General features: G+C 46.7%; 1 protein-coding gene across 1 annotated transcript in view; it reads left to right on the top strand.

Annotated features, from left to right (window-relative positions):
• tusc3 (tumor suppressor candidate 3) overlaps window positions 1-15,879 on the top strand; it is a 61,827-nt gene extending 45,948 nt beyond the window's left edge. Inside the window, exons 7-10 of the mRNA XM_042056374.1 lie at window positions 3,199-3,262; window positions 5,569-5,643; window positions 13,573-13,663; window positions 15,699-15,879. Coding sequence (XP_041912308.1) covers window positions 3,199-3,262; window positions 5,569-5,643; window positions 13,573-13,663; window positions 15,699-15,714 — 246 coding nt within the window. The 3' untranslated portion in view covers window positions 15,715-15,879. The remainder of the gene's footprint in view (window positions 1-3,198; window positions 3,263-5,568; window positions 5,644-13,572; window positions 13,664-15,698) is intronic.
• The last annotated feature ends 2,802 nt before the right edge of the window (window positions 15,880-18,681 follow it).

The following is an 18,681-nucleotide window of genomic DNA, read 5'->3' as shown; positions in this document are numbered from 1 at the left end:
CCTCAAACCTTTCATCCTTCGAAAGCACAAAGGAGGTTATGGTGGCGGCATAGACTTAACAGGTCAAGCCATGGTTAAAAATAGGAAGTGCAGTTCTGAAGACAGCATTTATGAATGGCACGGCAGTAGTCTCTCAGGCACTCCAAGTGCAGTCGCCTGTTAGGAAATTAAAGGAATACATCACAGCGTGTTTGGAGAAGAAAAGACCAATAATACTTTAAGGTTCATTGCTCCATTGCCCTCGTATTACTCAGATATTCTTCTGTCTATGTTTGGTTGCCTCATACTCCCAAGAATGTTTTTTTTTTCATTGGTATATTAATATGTTCAGAGTTTACCTCAAGTGCCCTCCACCTTTTTTTTTATCACAACTAATATTTTATGAGAAGAATGAAGGTGTGTGAGTGTGTGTGTGTGTGTGTGTGTGTGTGTGTCTGACTTAACTCAGGAGCTGCTCACCCATGCAGACGTCTTAAGCCCCTCTGATTGGTTAAACGGAGGCACCAGCCCGGCACGTATTCCTGCCGCATCTCTGATCACCCGACCCCATCTCTCCCCTCTAAGCCTCCTGTGCTAATGGCCTTGCAGGCTAATGCAGATAGACTTTTTTACCACTCTCAATCACCCTCTTTCTTGCTCTTTTTTCTCTCTCCCTTTATCTCTCTCTCTCTCTCTCTCTCTCTCTCTTGCTCTCTTCTTCATCCTCGTTTCTCCCTCCGGCTCTCACCTGCACAGTGACGAATGTTTTAAATCATCAAAATGTTTGTTATGGTGATGAGGGCAGCTCTTGGATAACCTCTCCCACTCAGCTCGCAAAGCTTCATTAGTCCCTGTTTACCTGTTTCGTATTTTTACCCTTATAAGCGGTTAGCTAATATATAGATTTTTTATTTTTTTTTTTTTTTTTTTTTTTTTGCTGTCGTTGGGTAATGGCTGTTGTGTGTTGTGATCGGGTGGGCTTGAGCGACATTGGTGTAGGTGTGTGTAATTGGATCTAGCCGTCGTTAATGTCATCTGTGACCGTGGAGCTGTGTACCTGTGGCTGTGTGAGGAGAGGAGGTAGGTGGTGGAGCACTTCACACAAACAGATGTGCTCTCTCTATCTGTGTGTGTGTGTGTGTGTGTGTTTCATCTGCACGCCCTCCGGATGGTGTGTATTGCCGTGCTGTGGCGCCAGCTGGAATGTTTTTGGGTGCCTTTGCCGGGGTACTACTGAAGCAGAGCTACCCGAATTCCCTGTGGGTCTAACCCACGCACCACTGGCATCACAGAAGTCCATCAGATTCTGTCTCTCTCTCCTTCACTCTCTCTCTCTCTCTCATTCAGTCTCTCTCGCATTTGGTGTCTTTTCTCTCATTTCATATGTGCAGACTCCATTTCCAAGCTGTTCTACCTCCACACGTAAAGCAACCCACTCACTGGCTGATAACAAGTGACTCACTTTGAGTTTCTCCTCCCTTTGCACTCTCTCTATCCTCATTTTCCCTCCATCACTGTCACTCCTGCTCTGGGTTATTGGCTGACTCTCTTCTCTCTGAGCTTCTTAAAGATTGCTACTCTAGTTAGTTGAGTGTTGTGCGTGTGGTTTTATTGTGTGGGCTGTGCCTTGCCGTCTATTTCTGCATTGTGCCTTGCCGTCTATTTCAGGTGTGTGTGTTTACAGGCAGATCCAGCGGGCCTGTTGACCCCTGTTCCTCCACAGGGCAGAGCGCTGCCTGTGGTCCTGCACCAGCACAGCCTGCCTGAGGCCTCTCCACCCAGCACTGCTGCATTAATGCACTGTGCAATGCAGACACGTAAACTGTGTAGGACCTCCGTGGATGCAGTGTAGTATAGACAAATCACTCGTCCCCTCATTTGTGTCAAATAGTCAGTAGAATTGGCATGCCACATCAGCATATCAGGGGGTGGGGGTGGGGGTGGGGGGGGGGGGGGGGGGGGGGGTCCCTTTGTTTGTACCCGTCAAATGTGGTATTGTGCTCTCAGGGGGGGTCCCTTTGTTTGTAGCCAATCAAATGTGGTATAGTGTCGCTCCCCTGAGGCTGCCAGACTGAACAGAACGAGCCGTAAACCAAGCGGAGGGCAGATAACCGCTACAGGACGTCAGATTGGGAACAATTCACACCCGTGCCCCAAAGCACCACCTCACCTGTCAGCTGGGCCCCAAAGCACCACCTCCTCCTATCAGCTGGGCCGCGTGAAGGCAACTTTGCACCCTCACCCAACCCTGGGGCAGACTTGGGCTCAGAAGAAACTGGGTTCCATTATCAGCTCAGGGATATGCCTCTTACAGCCATACCCCCTTATCATAGGTGTGTGTGTGTGTGTGTGTGTGTGTGTGTGTGTGTGTGCGTGTGTGTGTGTGTGTGTGTGTGTGTGTGTGCCTGCGTGCACGTCTGTCTGTCTGTCTGTATATTGGGTGGCGCATAGCTTGAGGGTGGAGGAGTTCTTTACAGAACAGGTCGTCCTGCTCATGGTGAAAACAGGTATAATAACATTTCCCTTATCAGCACACACACACATGTGAACTACTGTATACACTCCAATATGCATTTGCTTCCTAGGTCAAATGGAAAATAAAATTATGCACATTTGCTTTTGGTCCTGAATGATGAATTAGGGTCTTAAGTTCTTTCTCTAACTTCTTACTTTCACCTTGACCCCTGTGTGTGTGTGTGTGTGTGTGTGTGTGTGTGTGTGTGTGTGTGTGTGTTTGTGTGTGTGTGTGTGTGTGTCTGTGTCTGTGTGTGTGTGTGTGTGTGTGTGTGTGTGTGTGTGTGTGTGTGTGTGTGTTTGTGTGTGTGTGTGTGTGTCTGTGTGTGTGTGTGTGTGTGTGTGTGTGTGTGTGTGTGTGTGTGTCTGTGTGCTGGATAATGACCAGAGGGACAAGGCCAGAGTTATCAGGAAGCAGCAGAGACGGCAGTAGCAATCTGCTCATTGCCTCTATAAAGAGAATGTGAAAAGATCAAGCCAGAATGAGAGTCCTATTGTCTACCAAACTGCCTGACTCGACTCTAACTTCCATATCTCCCTCTCTCCCTCCCTCTTTCCCATACTCTCTGCCTTATTCTCTCTCTCTCTCTCTCTTTCCCTTTCTCTCTGCCTTATTCTCTCTCTCTCTCTCTCTCTCTCTCTCTCTCTCTCTCTCTCTCTCTCACTCTCTCCCTCCCTCTCTCTCTCCCTCCCTACCTCCTACAGAGCTATATCCATGGGAGCAGCCAGGCTCAGTTTGTGGCGGAGTCGCACATCATTCTGCTGTTGAGTATCCTTTTTCTGCCGTGCCCAAAGACAGGCCGCTGGGAGCTGACTCAATCGACCAGCCTGCCTCTCATGGACCGAGAGCAGGGGCTGGTCCAGAGGCTCTGGGCTCAGCTGACCCCATGCTGGAGAGGAGAGCTCATAGCTGCCCCTCCCTCACCACAAAGCCAACCTCCACAGTGAAAAACAGGCAAATGAAACATGGACACTGTCTTTTTTTTTTATCCATATTTATTTCCTTGTGCTATTTTCCAGTTCAGATTATGTTTACAATCCGTGTCATAACTGTGGAGTGTTCTGTTTAAACACAGAGAACATATTCTCATTGTAATGTGCCAACACTCTCCCACCACAACATACAGTAGGGCCTACACACATTCATGCTTGCATGCACACAAAAGAGCCACTGCCTATTTTTGTATTTGATAGCTGTTCCAGTGCTGTTTTCTGTGGTGTTGGGTGCTTCGGTACCAAACAGTGCCGTGTTTGACCAATATAGCGATCAGGCTGAGGGAGCCCAGCCATTACAACCTGATTGCCATCCTTGCCTTTGCACAAGACGGGGGCCACATTTGAGGATGAGGGAACGTGTTTTGAGTGGGTAAGCTCACAATGCAGAATGGGGGAGTCTTGGGTGTGTATATTTCTGTATGCAGTTGTGACTTTGTGTTGATGTGTCTCTCTGAATGTGAGGGCGCTCCATCCGCTTTCAGGCAGGTGAGAAGAATGGGCTTTGATTTGAAATTGCTTGGGGATTTGCCCACGTCTCTGGAGCCACACTCGGTGTCAGAAGAGCAATTTAACATCCACAACAAGGACAAGAAACACACACACACACACACACACACTACACATATATACACAGATGTCTTATGGAAACAAACACAGGGTATCTCACACACAAAATGTAGCAGGATGTATGGAAATAAACACTCACACGATGGGGCACGTGCACACACACACGCACACTAAGACTTAAAAGTCGGACAGCTGACTCCCTCATCCTCAGCCGCTCTGCTTCAGGCTGCCTCCACCCTAAAAGCATGGCAAGCCTGCTGGCACTTCCTCCTTGCTGGTAGGGACAGCTCTTGGCTGGCACTTAAAGCTAAAAGGTTTGTGTGGGGAAGAGGGAGGTGTGGAGAGAGAGAGAGGGGGGGGGGGGGGGGTTAGACCTGGCACTGGGAGATGTTATGCCTGCCACCTCCCACCAGGAAATGGAGATTTCAAGAACTCCACTTTTGTTCAGAGCAATTCCCATATTGAGCGTCCTAATTTAATTGTGGATAAAAACATTCGTTCAGGACTTTTAATGGTTGACATGCTCATAAAAGTTGATTCCCTGAGAGCCAAAACCAAGGAGCAATTTAAAAAGCTGTTCTTGTACATTGAAAGTTTTTTTTTTCCTTTCAGTTGACAATATAATTACAAACACAATTTCTAGAACTGGTAATCACAAAGCTTTCTCCATCCCTTTCATGGCTCTGTCTGCTTACCTGCCTGTTTACAGATTCATCTCTTTTAAAAGCCAAACATGAGTCCAACCACTGGCCCCAGAGCAGGCCGCAGATTGCCTGTGCTCCAGCATGCTGCTGAGCCTTGGCTTGTTGGATGCAGTGCTGGGCCGCTTCATTAGACGCCCCCCTCACCTCAGGGCCCTTCCCAGCGGCAGTGTGCTCAAGCTTGATTTGACGACCCACATGCTTCAGTTTTTTTTTTTTTTCTTTAGACCCCTGCAGAATTCTTTGCTGTTTGTCTATGAAGGCAGAAGTCCTCTTTAAGACACTCTGATGAAGATTTCTCCGCAGGACCCCACTGAAGCTTTTGATTTTTTTTCTCTTTTTTTTTTTTTTTTCTCGTAGCTATGAGAAACGCCTTCTTCCATGTAATGGAGGAGAGGAGAAGTCAGCATTTGCACGGTTCGTCTGTCAAACGCCAGCGCTTGATGCGTCACTGGAGCTCAGCTGAGCCTTGTTTGCAAGCCCAACAGACCTTTTGTTTTAAACAGGCTTCCTTAGGCTGCCTTCACATACCTGCACGCCTTCTCCCAACCCACACGCACGCACACTGTCACGCACACACACACACAGACGCATGGACACACATAGAGACCCAGGAGTTGCTTAAAGCCCTGTTTTAACACAAGGCATCTCCGCTTCACTGGATCATGAAATGCTGTGAAAATAGGAAGAATGGATTGTGTTCACTGACACACAGCTGAGGAGGCAGACAGCAACCAAAACACAGCAACACCAATACATCCTTTGAGTTCAGGCCATGTTTTGCCAACTGTTTCCTTGACAACAACCAAAGATGCTGCGATCACCATGGGGATGGTCCTGCTGAACGAGGCGGCCACCTCCAAAGGAGACGTGGGCAAGAGGAGGAGTGAGTCTTTTTCCTCTGTTTTACAGTAGAATGTGCCGTCCTGTTGACATTGCATGTGTGTCTGTGTGTGAATGATTATTTTAACTATAGTAATTTTCTGTGTATAAACCGCAGGACCGTGTTTTATGCAAGTTAAAAAAAACAAAACCATATTAATACCATATCAACTGCCCCCACACTTTAATAGCTGAAGAAATTTTGCGAAATCAATGTATAAACCTCGGCTTATAGTTGGGAAATTACAGTAGGTGGTGTGTGTGTAAGTCGCAGGGGAAGATGACATGGTTTGCATGTGGCTGAAGGGCCCACATCCATGTAGTTTCCACACATTTGAGGGCCATGTGTTCATCATGTGTTCTTCCAAGTGCCCATTCATCTATCACATTGTTTATGCATTCACATAGCAATCATACAGTGTGTTGTTGTGAGGATTAGCCTCCTCCTCATTGGCAGGAGAACCACACGTCCTCATATGATCGCAGATTTCCTAAAAACATCCTATACAAAACACACACACACACACACACACACACACACACACACACACACACTCACACACACACACACTCACAGGAGACGGTATCTTTTCTTCCCCCTTTTTTTTAATTTAACTTCAAACGCATTTCTTTCTCCCATTCTCTCCCCCAACGCGCCCCCCTCCCGTCTCCTTTTCTCGCTCAGCCATGCGTTATGTTGCCATTGTGCTCAAAGACCACTCCATTTGATGCTCCTTACATCTGCTTCCTCCTCCAGTCTGCCTCTGCTATGCAAATAGACTGATTTATGTGTATTATGTAAATTAACAAGTTATTTTGAGTGCGTGGGGGGGGGGGGGGGGGGGGGGGGTTAATCCACCTCTATGGCAAACTTGGGAGTGCTTTACGTTCCAATTTTAGCTATCCACAACGGGCAGCGCGGGGGACTCATTTTGACGAACGAGTAATGGGTTATGTGGTTGGGGAAGGTTCTAGAAGGGCACTGAATGAGATTTACTGGAGTAGCAGCACATTTCCTTTAAAAAATAGTGTCTTTCTGTCTGTCTGTGTCCGTCTGTCTGTCTGTCTGTTACACATTTGGCCTAGAACTCTTTCGAGATGATATACTATCCAGCATTGCAAAATATTTGGAAAGCGTGTGCCTCATGTGGGGGAGACCTGTCAAATAGCTGAAAGAGCTGGTATGTCCATATGAACAATCAGCCATATTTGTGGTGTGGTGAATCATTTGGGACCCAGCCTGTTCCATGGTCCACTGTTGAACAGTGCCAGTGCCTCCGTCACTTTTCCTCAGGATCAGCACGCTAGCTGCAAGTCAGCCTTTTTACGACTGCTTGCCAACACTCCCTTTGTACTGAGCCTGCCACTTATGAGAAAGTGGCATCCATGCTTGTCAACATTGCACTAACTTGAACAGTCATCCCCCTCCATTGAGCTTTTTTCAGTGTGGCTATAATCTTATAGAAGACAACTCTGATCACAGGCAAGCATGCCATACTTGACCTGCTAGAAGACAGAGAGAAGAACTGCCACATAGAATGCAGAAGGAAACCCAAGGCTGAGAATCGAGCTGTGACTACTGTGTTTGACTCCTTACTTCAAGCGTTGTTTCCGTTTCAGTGAAGCAAGTGTGTGGGTGTTCCTATAATCCAAAACAACAATAGCTCAATGCCTGTAAAAGATATTTGCCAGTTTAGAATGGACCGTGCAAGCGCACACACACACACACACAAATGTATTTATACACCTTTAAATCACCGTACCACAGTTACAGCCGGACGTAGAATTGCTTCAAGACCTGATGGCATGTGTGAAGGTCATTAATCAAATTTATTCTCTGTCACGTGGACACATACACATAGTTTGCATAGAGAAACTCCTAGACACACTCCCATCCACAAGCACACCTTTACTGCAGTGAGGTGTCAGAGGTTCAGCTTACCTCTGCCAATTAAAATGAGCTGTGGCAGATCACCAAGCCCTCCTCCCCTTTGCATCTGTTGCATTTAATTGACAGTTATGCATATATATCCCAATCATAATAATGTCATTATGCTGTCGCCAGTGCCAGCACACATCCGTGTGTGTGTGTGTGTGTGTGTGTATGTGTGTGCGCATGCTTCAGTCTTGACAGGGGAAAGTATGCAGGAGATACACCCTCACAGAATAGATAAGCAGGGTGAGAGAGAGAATGTTAGTGAAGGACAAAGAATAGAGACAAGGATGGGCCTATAGAAAAGAGAGAAAACACGTGAGGAAAAAGATGGAGAGAAAGCTGAATGGACGGTGTAGTCTCAGTGACCGCAAAGAGACTGCACCATATCACCATACCACCACAGAAGTGTGTTTTGCATTTATAGCATGCATAGGAAACAGAACGCTTTGTCCTCACCAGATCCTTTTAGTGACTTCACTTTAGACATACACTGTCCATGTATGTTCCAGTTATTGGGCAGTGTACTCCTTATGAGTGCATGTCAGAAGAGAGGGCCATCTTCAGCTGTGATGATTATTGGCCAGTGTACTCCTTATGAATGCATGTCAATAGAGAGGGTCATCTTCAGCTGTGATGGTCCTGTCTGCAGTCAGTCAGTGGAGCCAGTGGAGTCTCTGCTGCCTGACCTAATGACTCATTCATGAAGAGCACAGAAAGCCCTGGCCAGTCCAAAGCTTGCCCGTGTGATAAGTATAAGTATATATACTCTTTTGATCCAGTGAGGGAAATTTGGTCTCTGCATTTATTCCAATCCGTGAATTAGTGAAACACACTCAGCACACAGTGAGGGGAAGCACATACTAATCCCGGCCCAGTGAGCTGCCTGCAACAGCAGCAACAGTGCTCGGGGAGCAGTGAGGGGTTAGGTGCCTTGCTCGAGGGCACTTCAGCCGTGCCCTACTGGTCGAGGTTCGAACCGGCAACCCTCCGGTTACAAGTCCGAAGCGCTAACCAGTAGGCCACGGCTGCCCCTGATGTGTCCGCTGCAGGGGCCCAGTCTGTTCCCCTTCTCCTCCTCCGTGTGCACGGTACTGTAAACGTTGGAGTAACTAACGTATGGCAGCCTACTCTGAAATATATCAGAATGTATTTAAGACTACGTGCTTGATTTGTGTCGTTAAGAAATTGTATGGAATCAGAAAAACTCATGGACGGGGGAGTCCTGGGGGAAATTGCCTGGTTTTCTCAGTGGGATCTCATAAAGCCACATGAAGTTCTGAGCAGAGGCTACTATTTCAGTGAACCATATGCTCAAGCCTTGAGCAATTTCATCAGATTGGGACCAAAGCATTCAACTGGAACAACCCAGAGAATAATACTGCACTAAGAAGCTCTGGCAGTAACTACACACTGCGAACAATAGCTGAAAAACAGTACTCCGCTAACTTTGTCAGAGAACTTTTTTTCCCTTTTTATTCGCCTTTAAAAGCACCCTACTAGGGCACAGTTGGCGGTTGATCAAACTCATCTGTTGCTAAGGAAACTCGGCAGTTGAAACCGTGGGAGACATAGAAATGTGAATAAATGGAAAAGAGCTGAAATGAAACAAAAAAAACATGCTATTTTAGAAATGTTTAAGATGGAAAAGTTTTAGTCTACAGCCTCCAGGCTATTTCCTTTATAATGTTGATAGCTGTGAATGAAAAGACCAGTGATGGGATGACCCAGGAATGATGGCACATTGACCAGGACATGAGCTTCCTCATCACAGAGGGCACTGTGGTTGACCACTAAGCAAAGCCCGTGCTGATGAGCAGCTGTGCGGAAAACATGCCTTAAAAGGATGTGAAACAGTTGACTGTACCATCATCTTGCTGCATCACTGCAACCTGTACAGTAGATTCAGGTATGATCATCTAATGCAGGGATGTCAAACTCAGGCCCGCGGGCTGCTTATTTGTGGCCCGCAAGGTCATTATTCAATCTGTATTAGAAGTGGCCCGCCGCGTAGTTTATACAGCACATCCATATCTGAGCTGGCCCGACAGTATTCTCTTCAGCGCATCCGCGTTAGAGCTGGCCCAGCACGCTATTCTATTCAGCGCATGAGCGCAGCCCAGGGCAACGCAGCCCATCAAGTTGCTACATAGTGTACAGTGTATCATACACCGATAACACTTGAAATCCCAAAATGCGTTGCATCGCTAATGCCGCCTTTTCTGCGCACCAACCAGCATCCAAATGGAACTGATTGAGCTCCAGTGCAGCGATGCGCTGAAGTCAAAATACGACACTGTGGCGTCAGCAAGCCGCTCAGACGCTGTCAATGTCCGGAAGCACGTATCTATGCGAACAACTTTTTTCTCTGATGAAGGCAAATAAAACGCCTCTCAGGAGTCGGCTATCAGACTGGCACCTCCACGCAATTCTGAGGATTTCCTCTGCCCAGAGCTTGATTCCAGACATTGACAAGCTGGCATCTCAGAAGAGTAGCCCATGAACTGTTAATAGTTACAATTACAATTTTGATAGTTGTTAAATGTTATTTACAATTTTTATAGTTCACCTGCAAAAATAGGCCAATATATTTTTTCTATTCAGATATTCAATATATTTTCTCTATTAGGCTATATTCAGAAATGCCTGCATTCTATTTTTTCTTGTGTGTATACAGTTTTAATTCAATAAAAACATCGGTTATTCAATAAATGTTGAGCTTGGCCCACGACATACTCCCAGTTCTTAATTTTGGCCCCCTATGAATTTGAGTTTGACACCTCTGATCTAATGCCTGTAACTGAATTAGGTTTATTTGGAGCTTCCCATGCTTGTTTTGGGCCTAAATCTGTAAGTTCGGGAGATTTTTCTTTATGTAAGCGTTTTTCTCATATTCGGCCTCTGTAAGAAACTCGGGCCAAGTCCTTCTCCCTGCTCTAATAAAGCCTCACACCAAAAGTATGGCTTCCCCAGCCACCACTATGGGACTCTGTGCACACACACACACACAATTAACTCCTACGCCTCACCACCCTAGCGGCTCCTTAATTATCGCCATATCGATCGACAGCGGGCATTGTGTCGTGGCGCTGGAGCGGAGTGGGCCGCCTTCGCTCAGCCACACGCTCCGCCACACGCGCGCCGCTTTTAATCGCTCTTGGCTTCCCCCGCTCACAGTCCAGGCAGTCACTGGGGTCTGACTACAGTGAGCCTGCATGCATGTGTGTGTGCGTGTGTTTTGTGTATGAAGATGACAGATGAAGATGAGCTCCTCTACCTGTTTGCATGTTCCCAGTGCTTAGGAGTGTTTGCATATGTGTGACATTTTCAACTCCCAAACCACACAACCATGCACACTTACACACACACACACACACACACACACAAAACATACACTGTTCACCCCTTCTCGACACCTTTCATGGCACAAGGAGTGCTCTCAGTTTTAACAAGGCTTTTTCTGGATGACTAATTTGGAAATTAGCCAGTGACGGCAGTGGTGTAATTGGACGCGCCCTTGCTCAGGAGAGGTTAAACAGCTCTGATTAACGCCAGATTAGCTTCTCATTTTGGCCAACAGCTGCCACTGTTTTCATTTCACTTTCACATGTATGCATACCGGTGTGTATATATATATATATATATATATATATATATATATATATATATATAATATGTGTGTGTGTGTGTGTGTGTGTGTGCATGCGTGCGTGCATGCGTGTGTTACTACCCCAGCTAACAGTTCAGGGCCACAGGGAAATGTGAACAGAGACTTAAGATTTTGGATTATCTTTTACAGAGAGAGTGCATTTGTTTACAACACAACCAGACACATACACATACACACACACACAGGCATACACCAGAGGCCTGTACTACGAAGGGAGCTTAACCTACCCAGATGTAATCCAGGGTTACTTTGTTAAACCAGGGTTGACAAAACCTGGTTATCTTAAGTGGTGTTAATCGGTACTACGACGCTGATTATGAAGTTGATTTGTTGAGCCAGGGTTAACCTAATTGGAGTCTGTGCGCGTTCACATAAAAGGGGCGGGTTGTAGTGAAGTCACCACTTTCAATGATGATGCGATCACCTTATTTTACGGATGAGGAAGGCACAATTATTATGACAAGTTATGAGGCATTAAAACCCACTCTACGACAAAACTCAAATACGTCGGCAGTGAACAAAGCAAGGCTGTTGGCAACGTATTGCAGATAAGCCTAAATGCCTAAAAGTAAAGTTTTATTCCCACATGTTCTTCAAATACGTTACGGAGGATTAGTAGCTTGCAGAATGTCTGAAATGAGTTGAAATAATTAAATAGCCTATTTTGAGTTCATAGAAAGGCCTACAGATGCAACCCAATTCAGAAGTGGGCATATAGATTACAGTAATAAGGATAATTGAATGTTTAAATAGTCCCCATTGACTGATTTAGTGTATGCCTAATCCTGTGAACATTTCAGATGCAACACCAAACGCACATGGCAGCAGGTGAAAATGAAACACAAAAACATTATTCAGAATAGTAGGTTTATATAGTTATAGCTTGCATTAATATTTCTTAATTATGAAAACATGTAGGCCTAGCTTATAGCCTTCACTTGGCCTCTGTTTTAGGCTACAGCTAACAAGAAAAAGGTGTTTTTGAACACTACTGTAGGAGGAAAGGCACCAGAGTGTTTTACAGAAGAGTTGGCCATCGTAAATAATAGTGGAAGGCCGATTATGGAGGGGGTTGAGGGAGGCATTCGGTCGGATTCTGGTGCTGTGGAAATGTGTAGCCTTTATGTGCAGGGTACAGTAATATGACATTCAATTCAACAAGTTTGTTAAAATTGTGATTTTAATTTATTAGGCCTACTGTAGGCTATGTCCGATTTATTTTAGGCTATTCTTGCTCAGATGTTCAGCATACTGTAGGCCTATGTCCGATTTATTTTCGGACATACAGTATTCTTGCATCACCGATGGAATACATGAATGTCCACGTAGGCTACGGGCATTGCTATGAGACGTCTTCCTAGATCATCTGACAAAGATAACGAATTCCCTCGGCTGACAATATATATCTTCAAAGAGAATATCTATTCTCTGGCGGTCTCTAAAACCCCTCGCCCTGCGAAGAGAGTCCCTCACGATTTGCGCTCCAATGTCGTATGGATCATCCAGGTACGCCGAATGTCTTGGGAGAAATTGTTAGTGGAGGGGTGGTACTTATAAAGGGTGTGGTTAACGGAAACCTCGGGTTAACCAAGAACATAACCTGGTCGGAGCAGGTTTGAGATCCAGCGTAAATTGCCATGGCAGCATACCTCGGTTAAAACCTATCCACCTTTTGTAGTACGGGTTAATCGGGAAGTTACGCCACACGTGATCAAGTTACTCTCGAAGTTACCCAGATAAGCCAGTAACCCCCGCTTCGTAGTACAGGCCCCAGGCCGAATCCTCTGCCATAATTGAATTTTGATGGAGCTCTCTGTTGTCCCTGGGGATATTGATGTCAGACTTGATTGTGAGGGAATCTTTGCGAAGTGAAACAGCCAGGGCTTAAATTCTGTTAAAAGAGTATCTGATTTGTGGAGAAGAAGAAGAAGAGTGGAAGGAAAACAAGCCGGAGCCGCTGACTCCACACTTCTGTGCCGTGTTTGTCTGTTTGAGAGCTTTATGTCCTGATTACTATTTCTCTCATTAGTCAGGACTTAATTTAAAACGTCTGCACCGGGATTATAAAAAAAAAAAAGGATAATGAATCAAAACATGCCCAGATCAAAGTTCACAGCATACGGTTAATCCTCTAATGGAAAAACCCATTGTGTTGCGTACTAATCATCATCATCGCCGACTTTTATTTGTTCACTTGTCCTTTATTTATGTGTTTATTTCTTTCCTAGAGCAGTTGCCATTGTGATCTCTACACCAGTATCCTGTGAGTCATTAATGGAAGAGATGCTAATTAATGTGTGTGTGTGTGTGTGTGTGTCTGTGTTTCGTAGTCATCTGCCTGGTGGGCCTTGGTCTGGTGGTTTTCTTCTTCAGTTTCCTGCTCTCCATCTTCAGGTCAAAGTATCACGGCTATCCTTACAGGTAAGACACTGGGGAGGGAAGTGAAGACTCTGGGTCTCTGGCTTACAACCAGCCTCAGCAGCTGATCTACAATAGCCAGCCCTCACTTATGCCCTCCCAGCACACGTTTGAACTGATCTACAATAGCCAGCCCTCACTTATGCCCCCCAGCCCTCACATATGCCCCCCCCAGCCCTCACTTATACCCCCCCTGCTCTCACTTATGCCCCCCTTGTGCCCCCTGCCCTCACTTATGCCCTCACTTATGCCCCCCTTATGCCCCCTGCCCTCACTTATGCCCCCCTTATGCCCCCTGCCCTCACTTATGCCCCCCCAGCCCTCACTTATGCCCCCCCCCCCAGCATACTGTACGTTGGAAGTGAAGCTCATTCACTGAAAGGACTCAACTCGTAACAGGGTGAACAGCAATTCTGCATTCGCTTCGTGGCCCTCTATCAGCTATAACCGCACTATGTAAGTTTGCCAGATCGTGTAGCGGATGTGTAGTTTGATGGAATGAGACATAAGAAACTACAAATTTGACTTGCATCTGATCTCGCAATACATCGTACTTTCATAAAATCATGCAACATATTCTACCTTGTCTGTGGACATCGTTATTTGCAAAGCCGTTGCTGGATAAACATATAGCGTGAGTGCGACATAGGAAAAGTTATTTGGTGTTGCTTTAACCATAACACTTTTATTACACAGAAAAAAAAACTGTCCATGACAGATTGAAACTAGCATAACCGTAAGTTATACATGTTATTTCCTTTGGTTTTCTACTTCATAAGCCTACTCCACTTCACCTCTAGACAATTCCAGTAGACAACTGGAAGAAAAATGCAAGTCATCATTACTTTACATCCATGACTGAACGCATTTTTAACGGTCCTGAAAACCCCTCAGCCTTGCCATCAGGGATGGGATCCTAACATGGGGACTGATGTGTGTAATCGCTGCTGAAGTGACAGTAACTTCAGTGTGATGAAAAGCACGCGGCTTGATGTGTTTGCCAGAAATGGAATGTTGCACCATGGCACCCTCCATACCCCAGTGAATCCCAACACCCAAATCACTTCACTTGCTGTAGCTGAGGCACGGCATCGCAATCAGCGCATTTATGCCAGGCACGGAGCAGAGCCCAAACAGAGCTTTTAATGACAGGCAGGCTCAGATGGAACAGATCTTTAGTGACTCGGTGAAGTTTTTGGAAGAAAAGCACTGGAAGGCACTGGGGTTGGGAAAGCTCCTCATGGGGGTACGGAGGGTAGGGTGGAGTGGGGTGGGGTACGGTGGAGTGGGGTACGGTGGGGTGGGGTGGAGTGGGGTACGGTGGGGTGGGGTACGGTGGGGTGGGGTGGAGTGGGGTACGTTGGGGTGGGTGTGGAGTGGGGTACGGTGGGGTGGGGTGGGGTGGGGTACGGTGGGGTGGGGTGGGGTGGGGTGGGGTGGGGTGGGCAAGGACATGGTGGACAGCGGGGTTGGAGCTTTTCCTGTTTTTTGTTTTTTGTTGTTGTTATTTCTTTGAAAGATTCTGCTCAGCACAGCACACGGTGCCGCTGTGGTGCGACTGCTGTTTTGTGTTGGGACTGCTGTTTTGTGTTGGGACTGATGCTGAGCTGAGAGAGAGAGAGAGAGAGAGGAGTGCAGGGAGAGAGGGAGATGAGGTGGAGGAGAGGAGGAAGGGAGACAAAGACGGAAGGGAGACTGCAAACAGCCCTTGCGTCTGGGGTGGCTTCCGAGGGATAATGCGCGGAAATGACAGGGTTAGTCTGCCGTCTCATCACGGCATAATCACACACTCTTTTGCTCTCCTCTCATCTCCTCTCTCTCTCACACACACACACACACACATACGATGGAACACTCCAGTGCACTCATCTAATCTTCTCTCTTCTTTCATCCTCTTTCTCTACCTCCTTTCTGACACGTCAACACTTCCTTCTGCCTCTGTACATCCCCTTCTATGGTTATTATGTGTCTTTCATCCTCTCTCACTCACTCTCTCTCTCTCTCTCTCTCTTTCTCTCTCTTTCTCTCTCTTTTTCAGCTTCCTCATTAAGTAAAGATGTGCCCCCCCTCCACCCTCCGTAGACGGGCGTTGAAGCAGGAGGACCCAGAGCATTGGACCATCCATCAGCTCATGGGCAGAGCACATGATCTCAACACACAATCCAGCCAAGATGCTGTTTCTCCACAAAGGAAAATAAATCTCACTCTGACAACCCAAAGCCCATTACTGTGGTGTGTGTGTGTGTGTGTGTGTGTGTGTGTGTCTGCTCCTGTGCATGGCAGAATGAGTAGTGTTTAAGTGAAGCTGCTACTGTGTTTACTGTCTAAAACATGTATCATACACACAGACTCCCTCTTTTTACCTTTCATATGATTTTAAATAGTTTGTGTTTCTAGTAGCTTATGCTGCTAACAGTACACTTTACTTTGTTTTGGTGTGTGTGTGTGTGTGTGTATTTGGACGTATGTCTTTTTTGTGTTTGTAGAGTAGTAAGAGTGTGTGTGAGAGAGAGAGAGAGAGAGAGAGAGAATGTATTATTTGTTATTGCTATTTTATGAATCCTGTCTTGGGGCTATTGTGCACCCTCAGCAGATTGGTTTCTCTCTTTTTGTCCCTCAATTGCAGTTTTTTCTCCCACCCCACCCCTCCTTTCCTTTTTCCAATCTCTCTCTCACTCTCTCGCTCTCCAATCTCTCTCTATCTTGCTCTCTCTCTCCTCTCTCTCCTCACCTTCATCCACAAGCAGCCGTAGAAGGCCATAGGAGAGGTATAAATATGCCAAAGACCAATAAATTGTAAACTGTGTGTGTGGGGGGGGGGGGGGGTGTTTGTGTGTGTGTGTGTGTGTGTGTCCCTAAGCAGATGCGTGTAGGTGTATTTACACACATGTGCCTGTAAGATGACCTGTTTATGCGTGTGAATGGAAATCCCCATTCACCGCCATGCCTCACCAGTGTACAGTAGAGTAGACTAGTACAGACAGCTGTAGCCGCGGTGATGGAGAGGGTTGGCTAGAACCCCCTGGGCCTGTCACACGAGAGCAAAGAGACGCCATGTCATCCCAGGCCTCATTAGCATAACTGTGCTATCGCTACGAGCTCGCATCCCCAACTGGATTGCATTAAGAGAGCGCTCAGATCTCAGTCGCGGGGCAGCGGAACATCAAATCAAAGTGGGGTGCCATTAGATTAGAGGCTCCAAGAGCATCTGGTAATTCTTCTCTCCTTGTCAGCGGGCATTATGAAGTGCCACTAGATCTGACTGCATGTGTGCGGGCCAGGCTAAAGGGGGGGGATGAAGTGGCAATCCAATTTGTGGCGTCTAGCGTTTCATTTTGTTGTTGTTGTTTTTCGTTTACTCTCGCTCTCCCACCCACTGGTGGCTCTCGCTGCCGGCTACAGTAAAAGCCACAGTCCCCTCCGTCTCGTCTCCCTCTTTTCATCCGTCTGTCTGTGGCCACTGTGTCTTTAGTTGAGACAGCCCCCCCCCCTTCCCCTCATCCATCTACCATCTCTGACCTGGTCTCAGAATGGCTCTTTGTCTGTCTCTCCCTCTTCAGCTCTCTGTCCCGCTCTGCCTGGCTGCGGCTTCATCCCCCTTGTCACAGTGTCGTTTTTTTTACCCCCCCCCCGTCTGTGCACGAAAAGAATGAGTGATATGGCATGCCAACTGGAGGAGCGGAGGAATGAGAGAGTGCAGAGAGGAGTGACTCAGAGAAGAGGACTCTCGTCATCCTCTGTTGTCAGAGGCAAGAGGACGTGAGCTAACTGGGACGCTCCTAATGCTCGTCTTGCTGTCTGTATCTCCAGGCCTCTGAACCTAAAGGTCTCTTTAACCGACTCCAGCTCGTCCATGTTGAAACAGGATCACTTGTGCTTTGGCAGCGTCATGTTTCCTTTGAGATAACGAGCTGTGCTTGTGATCGCTACAAACTCAACATGCAGTTATTTGTGAGATAGCAACATCACAGGCAACCTCATGGTGCCTTGACAGCTACCCATTTCCACATGTGCATTAGTGGACAATTGGAGGCCTGCTAGTTTCCTGCAGAGAGTGGTCTTTTCTTATGGCTGTCAAGCAGGAAAAGAGGAATCCTCCCCCAGTTCAGAGGGTGAGTGTTTTTGGCCTATAAACACACTGTTTATTATACCCAAGAGTTGAGAGGGGTGAACGCAAACATGTCACAATACCTAAATACTGCTATGAGAGATACCGCTGTGGTCAGCAGTCAGTGCTTCTGGCTGTGTGAAGCTGAGCATTGCTCTGGCCATCTTGCAACATGAGCCACTTGCTGTCGCCGCCTCTTGATTTCATGTTCATTTACACTTCTTTAATTCTCTGAGGGACGGGGATCAGAAAAACAAGAATTACATAACGCAATTTGCATTTCTTTCTCATGTGCTCTAAATATAACTTTCAAAAAAGTGAACATTTAATTGCATGATCCCCACTTATTTATATATTATTTCCCCTTACATTCTCTCTTTCCTCCCCTCTCTCATCCATCCATCCCTTCCCTCGCTTTCTTTATTTATATCCTTCTCCACTCGTCTTGCATAAAGAGCAAGAGGTTTTGAAGTTGTTTGGGCTGTAATTACACAGGTAGAGGCTGTCTGAAGACTGGCTGCCACACTGACTTCCATTTAAATCAGTCTTCTGGACTAGAGGCGATGCTGCTCTCAAGCAGCTAGGCTCACTCCCTCTCTCGCTCGCTCGCGCTGAAGATCTGCTTGATCGACAAAGCGGCCTCTGTCTCACGTTCATCACCCAGATGTCTCTCAGACGGGTGGCCTAAAAGACACTGAATTGACGGTGGATCGGTCTTCCAGTCGATGCATCAATTATGCCTCTGTTTTTGCTCCATGAAAGAGATGAGCTGTCAACTGCAGGCCTCACATTTGTAGATGTGATGAGGTTTCAATTATGTGAGCGCACTGAGGCTGCACTCGCACTGAGCACCATTCACACTCGCTGGCAGCAGAGTGGCACCACGTTTAGTGGCATCTTTTGTCCCCGAGTG

Source organism: Alosa sapidissima, chromosome 1 (genome assembly GCF_018492685.1).
Source record: "Alosa sapidissima isolate fAloSap1 chromosome 1, fAloSap1.pri, whole genome shotgun sequence".
Lineage (NCBI taxonomy): Eukaryota > Metazoa > Chordata > Actinopteri > Clupeiformes > Clupeidae > Alosa > Alosa sapidissima.
The sequence above is the reverse complement of the archived record's forward strand: the minus strand, read 5'-3'. Positions and strand labels throughout refer to the sequence as shown.